The sequence below is a fragment of the Bos grunniens genome, chromosome 2 (genome assembly GCF_055505025.1).
Source record: "Bos grunniens cultivar Pamir isolate PY7600 chromosome 2, Bosgru_T2T1.0, whole genome shotgun sequence".
Lineage (NCBI taxonomy): Eukaryota > Metazoa > Chordata > Mammalia > Artiodactyla > Bovidae > Bos > Bos grunniens.
Genome location: NC_141166.1, coordinates 106,895,511 through 106,917,858, shown reverse-complemented (window position 1 = coordinate 106,917,858; position 22,348 = coordinate 106,895,511). Strand labels below are relative to the sequence as shown.

The following is a 22,348-nucleotide window of genomic DNA, read 5'->3' as shown; positions in this document are numbered from 1 at the left end:
ACCACAGGTTTCTCAACTCAGCAAGATTGACATTTTGGGCCACGTAATTCTTTGTTGTTGGAGGTGTTCCTGTAGGATGGTTAGCAAGCTCCCTAGACTCTTCCTGCTTGATGTTCATGACAAGCACTCCTCCTCTTACTGAGTTAGGCATTAATTATAAGAATTGTACTTTTTTGGTGGAGATAATACAAGTATAATTTGGTGATGTGTGTGTGCTCGGTCGCTCAGTCATATCTGACCCTTTGTGACTCCATGGACTGTAGCCTGCCAGGCTCCTTTGTCCATGGAATTTTCCAGGCAAGGATATTGGAATGGGTTGCCGTTTCCTACTCCAGGAGATCTTCCCGACCCAGGGATCGAACCCATATCTCTTGTGTCATTAGCAGGCGGATTCTGGGACATTCATATTTTGGTGGATGTTTACCTAAAGGTGTGTTGTTTATTCAAAGTTGAAGCAAAGTATAAATGAGTCTCTGAGTGTTGACGGTTCTGCCATGTTTTACATAATGAGCAACATCTGGTGTCCTTTATATTGACAGTAAGGGCTTCCCTGGTAGCTCAGTCAGTAAGGAATCTGCCTGCAGTGTAGGAGACCCAGGTTCATTTCCTGGGTCAGAAAGATCCCCTGGAGAAGGAAATGGCAACCCACTCCAGTATTCTTGCCTGGAAAACCATGTGGATAGAGGAGCCTGGTGGGCTATAGTCCACAGGGTCACAAGAATCAGACATGACTTAGCGACTAAGCACCATATTGACAGTAATGTAATCGTCGTGAAATTATTTTCTTATTTTAAGATTCTGCTCAAACAGAATGATTGGAGGATTTTTATAGTTTGTTTGCGTTCATTACTTTTCAGTTCTCTTGCATTCTAAAAGCTAGTGGCTTTCTAAAAATGCAGTGGAGACAGTCCTTGACTATTTGAAGCACTGAAATCATATATTCATTCTGAAATTCTTGTTGACTTTTTAAATAACTCACTGAGTGATGCCTACTTATTTCCTGTTTATAGTTTTCAGTATCTCTTTACAGTATGATTATGTTGTTTGAAAGCAGAGAAGAAAGTATTATTGAAGTACTCCACTGCTTAAAAGAACTTGTTGAATGAAAAAAATTAAGGAAAATGTTATTCCTTAAATACCAAGGCTGTTTTTAAAAGGGACAACTTTACTTAAGAACAAGTGGGGGAAAATCCATCTTCTAATGAATGATTATTACGGCAGGCGTGATGACTGTATTTTGAAATGACTCATCTCTTGAAGAATTTGATTCTTGCTTATGAATGTTGCTAAATTCTCTTCCAGAATGGGGTTACTGGAACCATCTGTAGTCAAAGAAAAAGAGGTTAAAAATTCAAGACAGTGTTTGTTTGTCAGTAGACAACATTTTAAAAAGTCATAGATCAAGAGAGATGACTTAGTCCTAAAAAATACAAAAGCAAGTTATATCATGAAAGGTAATATTATACACTTCAAAGAAATCAGTCATATGACTTCAGAGTCATTGTACATATGTGCTCAGTATTTCAGCTTGAAAGGCTGATGTTGACCATGTTTTCTCCTTAATGAATGTTCAGTAGACAAGAGAATGAAATAAGTGGATGTGAACACTATACCAGATATGCTACAATGTAAATGGAACATAGACTCTAATTGCAAGAAATTTTATATAAGAAAATTCAGCAAAACAAGGAGCTGTTAATGAAAGCCGAAACACCAAGGAAATATTTAAGAAAGGTATAGATAATTTAGATACTGATAATTTTAGATACACAATGAATGAAATTTTAAAGTAAGTATGCTCTATGTGTGTGTTTTATTTATCTCAAAATGGGCATAAGCAATTCAGTTCAGTTCAGTCACTCAGTCGTGTCCGACTCTTTGACCCCATGGACTGTAGCACACCAGGCTTCCCTGTCCATCACCAATTCCCAGAGCTTGTTCAAACTAAGGTCCATTGAGTTGGTGATGCCATCCAACCAACTTATCCTCTGTCACCCCCTCTCTTACCTCCTTCAGTCTTTTCCAGCATCAGGGTCTTTTCCATTGAGTCAGTTCTTTGCATCAGGTGGCCACAGTATTGGAGTTTCAGCTTCAGCATCAGTCCTTCCATTGAACATTCAGGACTGATTTCCTTTAGGATGGACTGGTTGGATCTCCTTGCAGTCTAAGGGACTCTCAAGAGTCTACTCCAACACCACAGTTCAAAGCATCAATTCTTCAGCATTCAGCTTTCTTTTTAGTCCAACTTTCACATCCATACAGATGGACCATGGTTGGCAAAGTAATGTGTCTGCTTTTTAATATGCTGTCTAGGTTGATCATAGCTTTTCTTCCAAGGAGCAAGCATATTTTAATTTCATAATTGCAGTCACCATCTGCAGTGATTTTGTAGCCCCCCAAAATAAAGTCTCTCGCTATTTCCATTGTTTCTGCATCTATGTGCCATGAAGTGATGAGACCGGATGCCATGACTTTGGTTTTTGAATGTTGAGTTTTAATCCAGCTCTTTTACTCTCCTCTTTCACTTTTATCAAGAGGCTCTTCAGTTCCTCTTCACTTTCTGCCATAAAGGTGGTGTCATCTATGTAATCTGAGGCTATTTATGTTTCTCCTGGCAATCTTGATTCCAGCTTGTGCTTAATCCAGCCCAGCATTTCGCATGATGTACTCTGCATATACGTTAAATAAGCAGGGTGACAGTATACAGATGTACTCCTTTCCGAATTTGGAACCAGTCTATTGTTCTACATCCTGTTCTAACTGTTGCTTCCTGACCTGCATACAGGTTTCTCAGGAGGCAGGTCAGGTGGTCTGGTATTCCCATCTCTTGAATAATTTTCCACAGTTTGTTGTAATCTACACAGTCAAAGGCTTTGGCATAATCAATAAAACACAAGTAGATGTTTTTCTGGAACTCTCTTGATTTTTCTATGATCCAAAGGGTGTTGGCAATTTGATCTCTGGTTCCTTTGCCTTTTCTAAATCCAGCTTGAACATCCCGAAGTTCATGGTACATGTACTGTTGAAGCATGGCTTGGAGAATTTTGAACATATCTTTGCTAGCATGTGAGATAAGTGCAATTGTGCGGTAGTTTGAACCTTCTTTGGCATTGCCCTTCTTTGGAATTGGAATGAAAACTGACCTTTTCCATAATTGCATAAAAAATTAGAAATGATTTAAATTTGACTGAATGTTGTGATTTTTTATTTGCTAACTCTGGTAACTCTACCTGAGTAGTGAGTAGGGGAGTATTGCCCTGTTGAGAGAACCACTAGTTTAGGCCAAGATCAAATAATATAGCATTCTTATGATTATTTAAATTACTTTATTATCAATCTTTATATTTCTCATAATCACAATATTCCTGTTTATCCCAGACTTTCCTGAGGATAAAAAACTATAAATAGTCTATTAAAAATGTAACATTAAAAGAAAATTTAATTTTGAAGTATTTTAATCACTTAGCAAAACTGCCCTGTCTAAAATTAGCCTGTTCTTTTCATAACCTAGTTTCCACACAGTGAGTCAGAAGTAATTTTCCCTTATTAAGCAAGAATATTAGTTGAAAGCAAGAGAAATAAACATTGGCTCTTTCACACCAAAAGGAGTTTTATTGGAAGATTCTGGGTTCTCACACGGTCACTGGACAGCTTTGGGAATGTGGACAAGCTGGATGGGGAAATGAACAGACCAACGGGAGGGCCAGAGACTATTTGCAGACTCATCTGGCCAGGACAGAACTGCTGGACAGTTCTACCACAACTGGACTTTACTGTAGTTGCACAAAGACTCAAGCACCTAGGAATTCCAATTTGACCTTCCTCCATCTTGGCTTCACTCAATCCAGAGTAAAAGTAAAGGGAAAGTTAGTCCATTTGGATCAACTTAGGAGATGAGGCCTCACTATTCTAACAAGAGTAGAAAGGAAGGATAATTCACCTTAGATTTTTATAGTAAGAGGTAAAGGCTCAAGTACCATCACCACTACTCTCAAAGGGACATCCCTGTTCACCCCAGTTAAGAAGGAAGATTGGTTGTTGGATATAAATGTATATACATATACACATACACACATACTTCTCTGCATAGACATATCTGTAATTTCCTTTGAGGTTAAAAAATGAAGCAAATTAATATCTGACTATGTCTAGTCAAGGCTATGGTTTTTCCTGTGGTCATGTACGGATGTAAGAGTTGGACTGTGAAGAAGGCTGAGCACCGAAGAATTGATGCTTTTGAACTGTGGTGTTGGAGAAGACTCTTAAGAGTCCCTTGGACTGCAAGGAGATCCAACCAATCCATTGTGAAGGAGATCAGCCCTGGGATTTCTTTGGAAGGAATGATGCTAAAGCTGAAACTCCAGTACTTTGGCCACCTCATGCGAAGAGTTGACTCATTGGAAAAGACTGTGATGCTGGGAAGGATTGGGGGCAGGAGGAGAAGGGGACGACAGAGGCTGAGATGGCTGGATGGCATCACTGACTTGATGGACATGAGTCTGAGTGAACTCCGGGAGTTGGTGATGGACAGGGAGGCCTGGCGTGCTGCGATTCATGGGGTTGCAAAGAGTCGGACACGACTGAGCGACTGAACTGAATTGAACTGATGTAAGACTGATCTGTGTGTGCAGTGAGTTGGAATAGATATACCTTTTATATCTTCCTTTGCTTGAAGCAAAGGAAGGCATTTTACCTCAAGTAGTATGACTTTTCAATAAAGTATCATTTTATATTTGAATTTGTCTTATGGTAGCAATTGGTAACCCCTTCTCTCCAAAGTAGGGGGTTCCTTTGTAACTCAGTCAGTAAAGAATCTGCCTGAAATGCAGGAGACTCAGGTTTGATCCCTGGGTCAGGAAGATCCCCTGGAGAAGGAAACAGCAACCCACTCCAGTGTTCTTGCCTGGAGAATCCCATGGACAGAGGAGCCTGGCTGGCTACCGTCCATGGCGTTGCAAGCATTGGACACGACTTAGTTACTAAACCACCACCACCCCAAAGTAATAGATAATTTGTGGTGCTTTTCTATCTATGTAGTTGTAATACTGTTGTTCAGAGAATTCCCAAGTGATTTAGAACCCAACTATGCCTACTGTCTAATTTGATAAGTGAACTATGAAATAATATAATATGAAAAGGTAACACAAGTATGAACGATAATGCACTAAAAGTAGATTATAGTAAAAAGAAGCAGTTAAAATGATTAAACCTTAAGAATTTAAGTTTTAAGTTCTGCTTATGTTTATTTTAGTACTGCAGTGCAGCTATAACATGTATCTTTGAGCAAAGCACACAATACCAAGATTGCATATCTTGACAGTCATCAAGACAATTAGTCTCACATGCTTCCTGAAAGAGGAAAATTTTATTACAAGCGAGTGCCTTTATAAGGCTCTCAGGTTCTTTTTGGTAACTTCTATGATGTCTCAAGAGGAAGATAGGCATATACGTCTCTTAAGATTTATGTCTTTCGATTTATGTCTTGGTGTCTGATGTGATACAGCATTTAATCTTGACAAAATATTTTGCTTTGCTGTGTAAATGCCACAGTTATCCTGCCAAGGATGGAACCAGATTTGTACACCCAGGGCATATCTGTCTATTGCCTTCCTCCAGTGATGTTATCTGGCAGATTCTTTACCACTAGCGCCACCTAGGAAGCCCCTATCAGGTATTCATGTGTGAGTAAAATGAACAACTATGGAGAGGCCTTCTAATTATGATTCAGAAAGCAGCCAGTACTTGCCCCACACCTGGTTCAGTTACTGTTTTTCCTCTGTATTCTCCAGATTTAGTTCTCCAGCAGCTTTCCCTTTCTTATCTAAGTAGGAGAGCTAGTGGTTGACTAATGTGCAAGTCCTCTTATCTCACATTGTTTCACCTTCATCTTCCTTGTTGTTGACAGTTAGGATCTAATTGACCTAGGTATTCCTCTCCTGTGCTGAAGCTGGGTGTAGGAAGGATCCACATGTTTCCTTTGGAGCCAAGAGGTAGAGCAGAACTTCCAAACTCATCCGAATTTTTTCAGTTCTCATGAAAGAGAGCTTGTATCACGACAGTCATACTAGAAGGTTGCCTCTCTCGTCTCCCCTGATGATGACTTTCTCTTTTATCAAGAGACTTTGGATTTTATGAATAGAAAATTTGTAAAGGGGGTGTCACTGAACATAGGTGAGGATTTTAAAATGTTTTGGTGGTGGGACTTTCCAGGTGTCCAGTGGTTAAGGATCCACCTTGCAGTGCAGGGGACACTGGTTCAATTCCTGGTTGGAGAACTAAGATGCCACATACTGCAGAGCAGGTAAGCCCACCTGCCATAACTAGAGCATCTGCACTGCAATAAAAGATTCTGCATGATGCAGCGGAGATCCCACATGCCACAACTGAGATGCAAGTCAGCCAAACAAATTTTTTTTTAATACTGTGCTGGCAAAAGAGCACTTTGGTTGTAAGAAATGGTTAATCAAGTGTATCCCTGCTAGCCAGAGTTGTCTGTTGTCTTGTTTGTTGTTATCAGGTGTTTGTTGTTATTTAGTTGCTAAGTCATGTCTCACTCTTTTGAGACTCCATGGACTCCAGGCCACCAGGCTCCTCTGTCCATGGGATTTTCCAGAAAGAATACTGGAGTGGGTTGCCATTTCCTTCTCTAGGGGATCTTCCTGACCGAGGAATTGAACCCACATCTCCTGCAGTGGCACGCAGGGTCTTTACCACTGAGATACCTGGGAAGCTCTCAGGTGTTTAGATGTCAGTAAAATGAGAATTTTGCAGTCAGATTTCTTTCATCACAGTATTATCCTACAGTTCCTAAAGTAGTACAGAAATTGGAACAGAGCCTTTTGTAACTTAACTGTATCATCATGCAGATATATAATAAAGCTTTAATTTAACAACTTAGAAGATATTTGGCATCTTAACACTACGGAGTGAGTGAAATTGCCCTTGCAGGTTTGTGCAAAGTCGCTTCCGTCGTGTCTGACTCTTTGCTACCCTATGGACTGTAGTCTGCCAGGCTCCTCTCTTCATGGGGCTTTCCAGGCAAAAATACGGTAGTGGGTTTGCCATTTCCTTCTCCAGTGGATCTTCCCAACCCAGACCTATTCTAAAAGAAAACACACATGAATCCCTTATAGATGAATTTTTTAGCCCACTTAGTCATAATGATCTCAAGTATAATTAGGGCTCAGACATTGTGAATCCAGTCAAGTTCTGTGTTTGTAAATTGTAAGCTTATTCCTTACCCAAGAGGGCACATTTATAAAAATTACCTCCCAAGCATAATAACTTAAAAATTGATCAGCATTTCTAATGGATCTCATATTTATTAAATCTATGCTATCTTTACTGTGTAAAACATTATTTTTATGTATTAAGTATAGCCCATTTTAATTAAAGTAGTTCAGTTTTGTAGATCTATTATCGCAGGTACATTCTAAATAATAGCAGTGTATTTACTTGATAAAATCAAATTACTGAGACATTGGTAATGTTACATAATATTAGTATAATTTTACACCTGTGATTTCTTCTTGTTTTAAATGAACTACTGATCTTGGAATTGCTTTAGATTTACGGAACAATTTTACAGGTAGTACAGAGTTCCCATGTAAACCATACTCAGTTTACTATATTAATGACAATTTACATTGTTATGGTATATTTGTTGCATTAATGAAACCATAATGATACATTATTATTATTAAAGAATGCTATTACTATACTTAGATTTCCCTAGCTTTTCCCCACTATCTTTTTTCTCATCCAAGATCTTTCCCACATTACCAATATTACATTTAACCATCATGTCTCGTTAAGCATCTTCAAGCCATGGCAGTTCTTCAGACTTCCTTTGTTTTTGATGACTTTGATGATTTGAAGAAGTACTGGTCAGGCATTTTGTAAAATGTCCCTGACTTGAGAGTTTCTGATGTTTTTCTCATGATTTAGATCAAGGTTTTGGGGAGGAAGACTATACAAGTAAAGTACCATGATCATCATATATCAAGTGAGCATGTTATCAACATGTTATCACTGTTGATGTGAGGAATGATTTGTCTTAAATTGCTCTTTAAAGTGCTTGTGTATGGATTCCATGATGCCTTCAGAAAGCTTTAAAAATAATTGGTACTCTGGCTAAAATCTTACCTATGGGAAAATATCACCATTTGTTTCTGGGAAAGTGGCAGTTTCAAAGCAGTTTTTTGCTTGACAACCATATGTATCAATACAACATTCTATTTTACTTCCTTTTACATTTGTCCACTGTCTTAAATAGTTTAGATTTGACTGAAGCTGATTCAGATTTTGACAGATCTTCAAAATGGTTTATTGAACCTATTTTACTTTTATATAAATTTAAATTAGCCATAGGTAAGAACCCAATGAGGAAATATAAAACAGAATCTGAGATTATGAAAGAATTTTGAGCATATAATTATTCTCCTGCTCCTTGAAATGAGTAAGTATATCTTTAATTGTCTAATCTCAACGAAAGAAACAGGAAGTTCAAATGGTGGTTTCTTTCTACAAGAAATATTGAAAGCTGTCAAATGAAACTAACTGCTAAAGGATTTCCGTAGGAAATATTTTAAGAGAATAATTGTATTTTTAAATCTGTATTACATGTGTAAGACAAAATATGCTGATATCATTACAAAAGCCTGACTCTCATTAGAAAATTATATGGACAAAAATATATACATATGCTACCTGAACCACGATAGACTAGATACTGTCATTAATAAACCAGTTGGGTTTATTAGAGTCAGCATTAGGCACCTGCCGTGGCACTAAGGAAACAGGCCGCTGAGACCTTTGTCAGCATAAGATAATGGGCACAGACATTTTCCCCTTTCAGTCACTTAAGTAAGAACTGGTTTGGGGTTTACTTCAGTGATTTCTGTGAGAGTCCCAATTTGGATTGTAAATATCTATGGGACCCCATGCCCTTCTTACTCTCAGAGGTTACTTCTATGGCAAGGGCTTCATAGGGCTCTGAAGATTAAAGGAATCCCCCCAAACAGCTTCCTGATGGCTGCAGCTAATATATGATGACAAAAATCCAGTTTTTGAAACAGTATGTTCAGAGCCATAGAAAGTACCTATAGTCCCTAAAACTCTCTAGAGACTGTCATATTTCTTTGCTTGAAGGAAGGGATCATTCTTGTTCTCTGTTCAGAGACTCTATTAATGATACTTAAATGCTTCTTAGAAGGTGAACCAAGTGGTTGAATTCATTTCCTTTTGAGTCTGTTCACAAATACAAATTTAAGTTTAAAAAAAAAAAGAAAAAATCTTAATGATAGTTCTTGAACCACCTAACTTTGTCTAAATAAAAAAATATCTTGCAAATCTTCATATAAAGTTCAGCAAAATAATGGGGATTTACTTAAACGAAACTCAGTAGCAGTCTAAATCTCTGAGTAATCAAAATGCCTCCTAGGGATATTTGTACTGTTTAACATTATGTTTATGAAGTAACCGGTTCTTTTATAAATGCTTTGCCATCTTTGGGCTCAGAGAGGTTGCATAACTTTGATATACAAGATCACGTACCTAGTTACTGGAAAACCTAGGATTCAAACTCTAGGACTTTTAGCTCCTGAACTTGCACTTGAATCATTTCTCTAAATCAAATCTCTGCTCATGTTATACACATATATTGAGCTATGTTTCATGTTTAAAAGGCTAATCATTTCAGTTCAGTTGTGTCTGACTCTTTGCAACCCCATAGATTGTAGCACACCAGGCTTCCCTGTCCATCACCAACTCTTGGAGCTTACTCAAACTCAGGTCCATCGAGTTGGTGATGCCATCCAACCATCTCATCCTCTGTCATCCCCTTCTCCTCCCACCTTCAATCTTTCCCAGCATCAGGGTCTTTTCTAATGAGTCAGTTCTTCGTATCAGGTGGCCAAAGTATTACAGGCTAATGTATATCTATAAGCTGAAATATCCTCAAGTTGATCATAATTAATAGATCTTAATTACAAATTTATGATGAAATTGACCCCAGCAAGAAATTTAAATGAAAGAATGAGACAAGTTAATAATATTAATGGCACCATTTATGGTTACTATATGAAAAACTCTCTCCTATGCTCTTTATATACACTTAATCATCCCAATCCTAACCACTCTTTGAGGCAGTGATTATTAACCCCATTTTCAAACTAGGAACCTGAGGCTCAGAGAAGTTAAGTCATATGTACGGAGTTAATAGCTGTAGAACATAGAATGTGGATTGTGATAGGAAAGGTCGAGATGATGAAATGATCTGTGAGCTACTGAAAACAGTTCAGATTTTCCTGTATTGAGTGCAAGTATACCTCATGAAAACTTTTGTCCATTTTATATTTTACATTTTGGAAATTGAGTCATACTTTCTTTTTTTTTAAATTTATTATTATTTTTTTTTACTTTACAATATTGTATTGGTTTTGCCATACATCAACATGCCATACTTTCAATATCTTATAGAAACTCAAATTTGAAAAGAAACTGGAGAAACTTATATAAAGTGAAAAATTATTTTTTTAAAAGTGTGCACATTCCTAAATAGCATTCATAAATTACCACGTACCTTTAGTTTTCAGGGCTTCCGTGGTGGCTCAGATGGTAGAGTATCTGCCTGCAGTGCAGGAGACCTGGGTTTGATCCTTGGGTCGGGAAAATCCCCTGGAAAAGGGAGTGACTACCCACTCCAGAATTCTTGCCTGGAGAATTCCACGGACAGAAGAGCCTGGCAGACTAAAGTTCCATGGAGTCTCAAAGAGTCAGACATGACTGAGCAACTAGCACTTTAATTCTTAAGCTGATAAACATGCATCTTTTAATATATTTTTTTTTGCAGTGTTGTCATTTATTCCTGAAAGTTGAAGATCAGCTTTTTTTAAACTGAAGAATAATTGGCATATAACATTGTAATTAGTTTCAGATATACAGCATAATAATTTGATATTTGTATACATTGTGAAATGATTGCCACAGGAAGTCTAGATACCATCTGTCATACATAGTTAATTTGTTTTTCTTGTGATGAAGGTTTTTAAAGTTTATTTTCTCAGTAACTTTCAAATATGTAATACAGTATTATTAACTATAGTCACCATGGAAGAACAGCTTTTAAAAAGACATACTTGGAAAGGCTAAAGGTAACTCTTGGTATTTTTTTTTTTTTAAGCAGTATTAGCTAGTCCTCTCCATACTTATTGCTTAGCAAACATTATCTGGGCTCGCGTGAAAGACCACAGATTTGAAGGATGAGTGAGTGTGGGGGACACTCCCAGGAGGAGCATTGCTTACCTCAAATGAAAATGGAGAGCATAAAGGATACAAAACTGAAATTTCCAGGCTTAATAGTGATGAAGCGATATGAGTGATACAATGTGTGGTTGAATTGCCAAGTCATGTCTGACTCTTTGTGATCCCTTGGGCTGCAACTTGCCAGGCTTCTCTGGCCATGGGATTTCCCAGGCAAGAATACTGGAGTGGGTTGCCATTTCCTTCTCCAGGGGCTCTTCCTGACCCAGGGATTGAACCCACATCTCCTGCATTGCTGGCAAATTCTTTACCAACTGAGCTACAGGGAATACAGCATGAGTGATGCTTAAAATGTTGAGAATTAAAAATAAAAATTAATATGGCAAAGAACTTGCTTTGCTCTTTTATTATCTTGGACTTTGTAGCTAGAAGGGAGCTAAGGGATTCAGGGTATTTTTGTTAGTCTTTCCCCCCTTTCCCCTATTACACTCTCCTTTTGTGTTTGGTTTGTTTATTATCTTCCTTCTCTTGCTCAACCTCTTTCATTTCCTCCTTTCCCCACCTCATCCCAAAATCTTCTTTCTTTAACTGAGCATGATAGAGATTCGGAGTTCAAAAATGTGTTGTTTTTATTGAATGGAATTTATGTTTATCCTTTCAGTTTTAACATGGAGACTTTAAATTTTCATATTTTACTTCCTACTACCTACTGTTCAAATAAAGCATAACCCAAAAAATTTTGTGTGGTTTTAATTGCATTTGTTTTCTCTATTAAATAATGAAACCTGGTCATTAATTTACAATGTTCATCTGATTTTTTGTAACAGTTTATGTGATTTTGGCTGTGCTGGATATCTGTTGCTGTGTGGGTTTTTTCTGGTTGTGATGAGCAGGGCCTACTCTCCAGTTGCGGTGTGCCGGCTTCTCACTGTGGTGGCTTCTTGTTGCAGAGCACAGGCTCTGGGGTGCATGGGCTTCGCTAGTTGCCGCAGTGGGGCTCAGTAGCTGTGGCTCCTGGGCACTGGAGCACAGGCTTAGTTGCAGCGCACAGGCTTAGTTGCTCTGCAACATGTGGGATCTTCCTGGACCAGGGACTGAACCAGTGTTTCCTGTGTTGGCAGGTGGATTCTTTACCACTGCGCCACTGGGGAAGCCCCAGTCTGATGTTTTGATTTGGTGCATTTGTTCCTTTAAAAAAATGGTTCTTAAAAGAAGTCACATCAATATTTTATGATTTTTTTAAAAGTAGATAAGCGTAAACCCTCCCTGAAAAATTTTATTTCAGCATTACTTGGATAAACCCTGACAGTTGTATTTTTTTAAGTTATACGCATGATTCCTTTATATACCTACGTTGAGAATGGAGTATACCTTCATTCTGACATAAATATTTTTTGGTAGCTATAGGGAAAGTACTTACTATTTTGAAATAGTAGTATTTAAGAAAATGATAGGGAATAAGACTCATTAATTTCATATTATGGATTCTTGATATTGTTCTCTATCCTCTCAAATTTCTCTGGGAATGCTAATTTTAAACTCTTAATATTCCCCTATGTTTGCTTTTTCCTTTCTTCTGGAGTTAAGAGTTTGATCTGTACATCTTAGTCCTTCAGTTTCATGTTTGGTAGTTTTGATTACCAGTTTACCCTTAGTTATCTATTAGTAGTTATAAATAAAAGGTTGTGATGTTGTTGGTCAGGGTTTCTTCTGCCTTTATGTAGGCCTGTTTTCCAAATAAGTACTCCCTTGAAAGGGCAGGATGATTTCAAGTTCTCTATATGTATCTGATGAGTTGATAGACTGGCTTCATTTTAGGATAGGTGAGCAAGAAGAAGAATCCATCTTTCCCCAGACTCTACTCCGCTTTCACCTAAAATGAATATGGACATTCTAGAGGTCTTATCTCAGTTAATTCAGAGATTAACTCTTTGGTTTTAGCCTCAGGATGAATTCTGCTGCCTTATACAGAAGTATAGAGGGAATTGTGGGATAGCGACCTGCAAGTTGTTAAGCTGATAATCCTTGGTTAGTCAACTTGGTTTCTGACATACTTGCTCGTGTGCCAACTCTATGACTTCTGTGCTAGAAAGAAGTATTTCTTTCTTGAACATTCTCAGATGATTGTTTTAGGCCTTGCCTTCTCCTTTTATCTCCTCTCTAGGGTAATCCCATCTGCTATCTCTTTGAAAGTGAAAGTGAAGTCCCTCAGTGTCTGATTCTGCAACCCCATGGACTGTAGCCAGCCAGGCTCCTCTGTCCATGGGATTTTCCAGGCAAGAATACTGGAGTGGGTTGCCATTTCCTTCTCCAGGAGATCTTCCCGACCCAGGGATTGAACTTGGTTCTCCCGAATTGTAGGCAGATGCTTTACTATCTGAGGTACCAGGGAAGTCTGTCTGTATCTCTATCGCTGCTGCTGCTGCTAAGTCACTTCAGTCGTGTCCAACTCTGTGCAATCCTATGGACGGCAGCCCACCAGGCTCCCCCGTCCCTGGGATTCTCCAGGCAAGAACACTGGAGTGGGTTGCCATTTCCTTCTCCAATGCATGAAAGTGAAAAGTGAAAGTGAAGTTGCTCAGTCGTGTCCGACTCTTAGCGACCTCATGGACTGCAGCCTACCAGGCTCCTCTGTCCATGGGGTTTTCCAAGCAAGAGTACTGGAGTGGGATGCCATTGCCTTCTCCGATCTCTATCACTGTCTATCGCCATCTCTAGTTTTGTGAAAACTCTTTAGTATCTTTTTTTTGGTTTTCAGTGATGTCATAAAACCCTTGGTTCCCTTCTGTGCATCTTTGTTTTCAATGTAGTGGGGATTTAGAAGCCAAAGAGTGATAAACACATGGAATAAGACCATTGTCATGAACTGGAAGCAGACATTGCTTTGACTGGAAAGATGTATAAGATAAAAATAGGTAGATGGTAGATGCATACGTACATAGGTAATAGCTAGAAAATAAGAGAGTTCAGAATACTTTCATAGATATTAATGCATGGAAATATGGTATTTTCAAATTATAAACTAAAAAGGAAAGAATAAATATTGGCTAATTTTATTAACTGTCTTGTTGCTGTTTAGTCACTAAGTCATGTTCGACTCTTTTGTGACCCTATGGACTGTAGCCTGCCAGGCTCCTCTGTCCTTGGGATTTCCCAGGCAAGAGTACTAGACTTGGGTTGCCATTTCCTTCTCCAGAGGCTCTTCCTGACCCAAGGATTGAACCCATGTCTCTTGCATTGGCAGGTGGAATCTGTACCGCTGAGCCACCAGAGGTCAAATAAATTTCAGTGCTTCTGTTTTAAGTACATTTTTTTGATAAAAAAGTATGACATTTTTAATGTTAAAATTTGAAAAAATATAAATAAATTAGTAAATAACTCCTAATCCTTCAGCTAGGAATAGCATTCATTAAATATACAGTACATTTAATTTCATACTTTCAATACATTTTTAAAAAACTAATACAATTATGTAAAGTTTAAAAATAAAATAAAATTTAAAAAAAATTAAAAATTGAGATGAAAGTAAGTATATGTTTTTGTTTGTGTACCCTATATTCTGTTATTTATATAAGATTTGTAAAATATATTAAATAGTCTTTAAAGCACTCTTTAGACGCCACTCAGTTTCCTATTATATGTTCATTTTTCATTTAATGAAACCCTGACAGTTAGACTTTTGGATTGATTACACTTTTTCAATACTATAAAAATATTGCAGTTATATCTTCATAAATGTTTAAAGACATCTGAGATTATTGCTTTTGGTTACTTTCTTAGAAGGGAAGTTATTTGGCAATAAAAATGAATCAACATATTTGTTGATAGATATTGCAAAATTACCCTCAAAAATTTGTACACATTATTTTTTCCCATCATCCAGACAGGAGGCTGTGATTTCCCCTCTACCCCCCAAACTAGAGGATGATTATGGAATCTGACCCAAAGCTCTTTAACTTACTTTTTTCAAGACCCTCATGTTAAGCAAGGGCTTAACATCTTCCTTCAATTTAGCTTGAGGAAAGTATCTAAAATTGTGGTACCACTGACTTGAATCACCCACCACCCTCACTGTTGGCATATACTTTAGTGACTTTTAAACTGTATGTTGAGAATGTGCATGAATAGAGAGTGAGGACAAGAAAAAACAGGGAAAAAGAAAATAACAATATTGGAAGAGTATTGGATATCTGAGGTCATGACATCTACTTACCAGAATTTCTGTCAAATAATTCTTGAAACATGTGACACCTCCATTTGAATATAAGATGTACAGAAATACCAGCTCTTCAGCCATCTCTTCCCCCAGGAGACCAAGTATGTGTACACTTAAAGTCAATCAGGACAAGTAACCCCTCCTTACCCCTTTGATTTCTAGAAGCGTTGAGGAATCTCCTAAGCCCAAACGGCGACTACACTCACCACCTTGTTTCTCAGAGAGAGGTAGTACCATTTCCAAAAGGCTACTAACTTCTGGAATCAAGTGATTTGTGACCACAGTTTTGTAAATTGTACCAGGCTTGGCCTGCAAGTGCTAAAACTAAATCATAGCTTCTCCTAAATTAGTCTTACACCAAAAGATATTCTGTGTTTATACTGAGACCATAGAGACTTATGCAGAGATTGGTGTTGAACGTGTGCATTTGTTTCCATTTTCTAAACCTCTTTTCTTGACGTAGGACAGTTTTCATGGATTTCATGATTCTGTTTTCTTAGAAATTGTTTTTAATAGTTTTATGAAGGTGTAGCTTACATATCATAAAAATCATCCTTTAAAGTGTAAATTCAGTGATTTATAGCATAGTTACAGAGTCGCACAATCATTGCGTTGTCTAATTTTAGAACTTTTTCTCATCTCTCTGAGAAGCTTCATTCCTATTAACCATTAACCCCATCACCATTAATGGTCATTTCTCACTATCCCCGCCTGCTGGCCTCTGGCAACAGTAATGTTCTTTTTGTCTCTGAGGATGTATCTATTCTGGACATTTCACATGGATGGAACCATCCAGCCTTTTGCCATTTGGATCTGGCTACATTCATGGGGTTTTCAGGGTTCATCTGTGTTGTAACATGAGTCCATATTTTGCTAATTTTTATTTTCATGTAATATTCCATTATGTGGACACACTGCATTTTGTCAGTTGACAGACATTTGAATTGTTTCCACTATTTGGCTATTAAGAATAATGCTGCTATGCACATTCATGTACAAGTTTTATGGGGACGTGTTTTAAATTCTTTTGAGTACTTACGTAGTAGTGAAATGATGAGTCATGATTCATTCTCTCATGAGTCACCCTGGCCTGCTTTTGAATGTGCACATTGAGATATTCCTTATCTTTCACTACTTTCTTAAAAAAAAAGTCATCTCAGCTTTAGTTTCCATCAAAATAAATAAATAATAAATGTTTCTTCTTATTGGTTTGAATTTATAGAAACAATGGAGTAAATGAATGCATGCATGCTAAGTTGTTTCAGTCATGTCCAGCTCTTTGCAATCCTTTGGACTGTAGCCCATCAGGGTATATTCCCAACTCAGGGACTGAATCCACATCTCTTACAATTCCTGCATTGGCAGGTGGGTTCTTTACCACCAGCACCCCTGAGAAGTCCAATGAAGTAAATAATCTTAGTCAAATACTTTAAAACCCAGGAAAGCCAGCAAACATGTAGTCATTAACTGTTCAAAAGCAATATTATTAGCTGCTTGTGGCCAGTAGCATAGACTTTGTTCTTTTCTATAATTATAAAATTCTATAATTCTGAATCCAGGTAGAGATATGTTCTTATTTCTAATTATGCCATTGCATGGCTTTCAACATGTTCTTTCCCGTGAATGATTGCTATATGTCTACTATTTATAAGAGGGTTTTAGTTCTGCATATTTGGAGAGGATACTAAAAGAGTCTTGGAATTTGTCAGAAATGTTTGAAATTTTGTTCTTAAATCAGAGAATTCACTACTTCCTCTTACATATGGTACCCTCTCTCCTGATCCATGCCTAATTTCTCTATCTTTGTTTCTACATTCAATATATAAAAAAAGAATGTGAGTTAAACTAATTGTATTGTCCTTTACTATGGTCAAACCAGGTTTGTCTGTATGATTTGGTTCAATTGGTATTCCTTTTTAGAAGTTTCATAAACACAGAAGCTGTGTTTTCTCCTTACTCTCATAGCTCTATATATCTGATATAGAAACATGCCCAGATTAACTATTTGGTAAAATTATTTTAAATGAATATGAGTTAGCAAAGTTAAAAAGAAATGTGATAAGACACTGCCATGGCAAAACCCAGATTCAAGTGTGTGGTGGTTTAGTTGCTAAGTTGTGTCCAACTCTTGTGACCTAATGGACTATAGCCTGCCAGGGAATCTTCCTGACCCAGGCAGGGATCGAGCCTGGGTCTCATGCATTGCAGGCGTATTCTTTACTGACTGAGCTGTGTGATAAAACATAAAAAGGTTATTTTTCAGAAAAGCTAAATTTGCTTTATAAGTTTTTACATAAATTTACATTGCAAAATGATTGTTTTTATGTTGTTTTTAAACTGGCTTTCCACCTTTAAAAAATACATAGATTTCTGATAAGGGCTTCCTTGGTGGCTCAGAGAATAAAGAATCTCCCTGCAAAGCAGGAGACCCAGGCTCGATCCCTAGGTCAGGAAGATCCCTATAGAAGGGAATGGCAATCCACTCCAGTATTCTTGCCTGGAGAATTCCGTGAACAGTGGACACAGGTGGGCTACAGTCTGTGGTGTTGTAAACAATTGGACACGACTGAGCGACTAACACTACTACTTACTAAGGGTTGTTATTCTTATACTGTGCTCAAGTAGCTAAGGGGAAGAGTCATCCATTTTGCTCTAAACATAACTAGAGTTGATTTTAACATGGGAAGCGGAGAAATCTGTAAAAGAAAGAATAATTAGTTTCAGCTTCCTTTCACTTCTTTTTCTGAATCTATATAACCTGTGTTGTCACTATTGTGATTTGCTTAATTTTTACGTTTCACAATGGAAAATAAAAGAGCAGACCATGGCTTCTCTTAGCTCATCCTCCCTTTGTGTATCAAGATCACTTAATGCACAGTCTTTCAAGCTTTTCACAGCGGGTTGACATACTAGAAGTTGGTGTATCCCAACACTCAGGCAATCCTGATGCAGAAGGACTCATTTTTATTTCCCAGTGGAGGCGTTATAAAGTTACCTTGACTCAATGAAATAATGCGCCTATCATTTTAAAAATAAGAACTGTGATTTTTATGCTCTTTTATTTAGAACATTCCAAAATAATAATATATAATTTTTAAATTTTTCTTTCCTGCACTTTTTGTGTTGTTTTGTATATACATGTAAGTCAATTAAGGAAGTCATAATTTGAGTGCCTATCATAGTTTCCCACCACTTTATGGGAAATAGATGGGGAAACAGTGGAAACAGTGTAAGACTTTATTTTTCTGGGCTCCAAAATCACTGCAGATGGTGACTACAGCCATGAAATTAAAAGATGCTTATTCCTTGGAAGGAAAGTTATGACCAACCTAGATAGCATATTCAAAAGCAGAGACATTACTTTGCCAACAAAGGTTCGTCTAGTCAAGGCTATGGTTTTTCCTGTGGTCATGTATGGATGTGAGAGTTGGACTGTGAAGAAGGCTGAGCACCGAAGAACTGATGCTTTTGAACTGTGGTGTTGGAGAAGACTCTTGAGAGTCCCTTGGACTGCAAGGAGATCCAACCAGTCCATTCTGAAGGAGATCAGCCCTGGGATTTCTTTGGAAGGAATGATGCTAAAGCTGAAACTCTAATACTTTGGCCACCTCATGCGAAGAGTTGACTCATTGGAAAAGACTCTGATGCTGGGAGGGATTGGGGGCAGGAGGATAAGGGGATGACAGAGGATGAGATGGCTGGATGGCATCACTGACTCGATGGACGTGAGTCTGAGTGAACTCCGGGAGTTGGTGATGGCCAGGGAGGCCTGGCGTGCTGTGATCATGGGGTCACAAAGAGTCGGACACGACTGAGCAACTGATCTGATCTGGTCATAGTTTTTTTTTAACTTTAAAAATTGATGGAGTAGGAAATGGCAACCCACTCCAGTATGCTTGCCTGGAGAATCCCATGGACAGCAGAGCCTGACGGGCTGCAGTCCCTGGGGTCTCAGAGTCGGACATGACTGAGCGCACCACAGCAGCAGCAATAACAAAGGCTCTGTGTGGAAGTCTTCAAAATTGAAGAAGTCCTTGAACAAGCAGACTACTTATATGAAAGTGGAGAAACAGAAAAACTTTACCAGTTGCTAACCCAGTACAAGGAAAGTGAAGATGCAGAGTTACTGTGGCGTTTGGCACAGGCATCACGTGATGCAGCTCAGCTTAGTAGAACCTCGGAAGAGGAGAAAAAGTTCTTGGTATATGAAGCCCTAGAGTATGCGAAAAGGGCACTAGAGAAAAACGAATCCAGTCGTGCGGTCCATAAGTGGTATGCAATCTGTATTGGTGATGTTGGAGATTATGAAGGAATCAAGGCTAAAATTGCAAATGCCTACATTATCAAGGAGCATTTTGAGAAAGCAATTGAACTGAACCCTAAAGACGCTACTTCAATTCACCTTATGGGTATTTGGTGTTACACAGTTGCTGAAATGCCTTGGTATCAAAGAAGGATTGCTAAAGTGCTGTTTGCAACTCCACCTAGCTCCACCTATGAGGAAGCCCTAGGCTACTTTCACAGGGCAGAGCAAGTGGATCCAAACTTCTACAGCAAAAACTTGCTCCTTCTAGGAAAGACATATTTGAAGCTGCACAACAAAAAGCTCGCTGCCTTCTGGCTAACAAAGGCCAAGGACTACCCAGTGCACACAGAGGAGGATAAACAGATACAGACAGAAGCTGCTCAGCTACTTACAGGTTTCAGTGACAAGAACTGAGAATTTTTCAATGAAGTACCTAAGGAGCATTGCCTTTTCATCAGATTTTAAAGATAATAAATACATTAACTATAAAAAAAAAAAAATTTGAATCTTTCCCCAAACATTTCCAAAATTCCTTTTATCTTCTTTGTTCTTCTAAAACATTTCCCTAAATCATTTTTAATTCAAAATGTAAAAATGTTTTCTGATTTGTAAAATGGCATGTATTTATTGTGTGTGTGTGTGTGTGTGTTAGTCGCTCAGTCGTGTCTGACTCTTTGGAACCCCATGGACTGTAGCCCGCCAGGCTCCTCTGTCCATGAAATTCTTCAGGCAAGAACAGTGGAGTGGGTTGCCATTCCCTTCTCCAGGGAATCTTCCTGAACTAGGGATCAAACCCAGTCTCCTACATTGTAGGCAGATTCTTTACCATCTGAGCTACCAGGGAAGCCTATGTATTTATTGTAAGAAAATCTAAATGTGTAAAATAGAGTAAAACAATCTTCTACCGCTTCACTTTATAGAAATGGGTTTCTTTAAGAGAGAGAAGCAGAGACTGTGAGTATGTCAGAATAGGATCAGGTGATGCAGAAAGAGGAGAACTGGGACATGGTGCTGTCAGAAGTCCTATCACAGAGATTTTTAAACAAGGGAAGTTGAATTGCCCTAAGAGTAAGCACAGATGAAAAGAAAACTGAATTAAGCATTTTTAATTAAGTTGTCACTAAGATCCACAAAGTACTAAGTTCAAGTTCCTAAGTAAAGTTCATTAGAGGGCATGGGAAATAAGTCATGTACATGGTAGTCACTTAGTAGGTGCCCATTCAACATGATGGTAATTATGTGAACACATTACTTCTTGCAATTGAAACCAGAATCTGTTTTTTATTATTACTATAATTATTATTATTATTTGTTAAGTGTCATTCTTGACTGGCAAACAGTTAAAGCTTTCTTTATTTCTCCTTAGGCCTCTTATGTAAGGAGTTGAAGGGGAAATAAAACATACAGGATGAAAAGATGGCAATGTTGCCTCCCCCGGGACCTCAGAGCTTTGTCTTCTTCACAAAACAGTCTCTTGCCCTCATTGAACAACGTATTGCTGAAGGAAAAGCAAAGGAACCCAAAGAAGAAAAGAAAGACGATGACGATGAAGGGCCGAAGCCAAGCAGTGACTTGGAAGCCGGCAAGCAGCTGCCCTTCATCTATGGGGACATTCCTCCGGGCATGGTGTCAGAGCCCCTGGAGGACTTGGACCCTTACTATGCAGACAAAAAAGTAAGTTTATTGTACCTGCAATGGTGTAGTTTCTCTTTACCTCTTTTGTACAAACAGATACTGAGATTAAGAGGAATTTAGTGAAAAATTACATCATGAAAACATGTTTAGTTAAAAATGCATATGTAGGATATTTCAGAATATGTACTTTTTCTAATTTTTCATCAAAACTGATTCTGTCACTGGCATACTATTTTGATTTTTTTTTTGAAAATAGTGTTCAGTATCATGTTCTGCCCTTTAGACATGACATAAGTGCATCCTCATAGAAACAAAATAACTGTCAATGTGAGAAGTAAGACCTGGGTAAACGTCCAGAATGCATTTGCATGGAGGTGTCAGTTGAATCCGTGGGAATATATAAAATCACTTAACTAATTATAGGGTTTTGAGAGCCACTCATTTAGGGGGTTGGAGAGAATGGAGAATCTGAGATGGTCAGAAAGGTAAGACATAAATAAGAAAATTTTCCACTATTCAAGAAAAAAAGGAAAGAGAATATCTCATAAAATTACTCAGGAAGCTGAGGCTGGATAAAGACTATTGGAATGAACAAGGAGGATGAGTTGGTAACTTTTTTGCAAGCAGTTTATGTTGATGGAAATCAAAGCAAGAGAATAGTAACTCTGCTCAAAACTCTGTAATGGCCTATATGGGAAAAGAATCTTAAAAAAAAAGAGAGGATATATGTATAACTGATTCCCTTTGCTGTATGCCTGAAACTAATACAACATTGTAATTAACCATACTCTGTTCATTTTTTTGAAAAAGCAAGATAGTGTTGGACAGCAAGTGAAAAGAGGAAGTTTGAGAAATTTCCATCAGAAAGATGGTCACTTAAGGCAACAGAAAAATTGAAAACATTTTTTTTTAAATAATGAAACGTTGCA

The 22,348-nt window shown here is 38.0% G+C and overlaps 1 protein-coding gene and 1 pseudogene across 6 annotated transcripts in view; both read left to right on the top strand.

The window, feature by feature from the left end:
• SCN9A (sodium voltage-gated channel alpha subunit 9) overlaps positions 1 to 22,348 on the top strand; it is a 166,566-nt gene that overhangs the window by 51,233 nt on the left and 92,985 nt on the right. For all 5 annotated transcript variants that reach the window (XR_015152763.1, XM_086370753.1, XM_086370760.1 and 2 more), the window contains exon 2: positions 21,151 to 21,458. Coding sequence is in view for 4 of the 5 variants with exons in the window: in XM_086370753.1 (XP_086226879.1) it covers positions 21,201 to 21,458 (258 nt within the window). In the remaining variant the exon portion in view is untranslated. The remainder of the gene's footprint in view (positions 1 to 21,150; positions 21,459 to 22,348) is intronic.
• Positions 19,479 to 20,284, top strand: LOC147378467 (regulator of microtubule dynamics protein 1 pseudogene; annotated as a pseudogene). The gene has a single exon (XR_015152716.1). The product of XR_015152716.1 is annotated as a regulator of microtubule dynamics protein 1 pseudogene (transcript).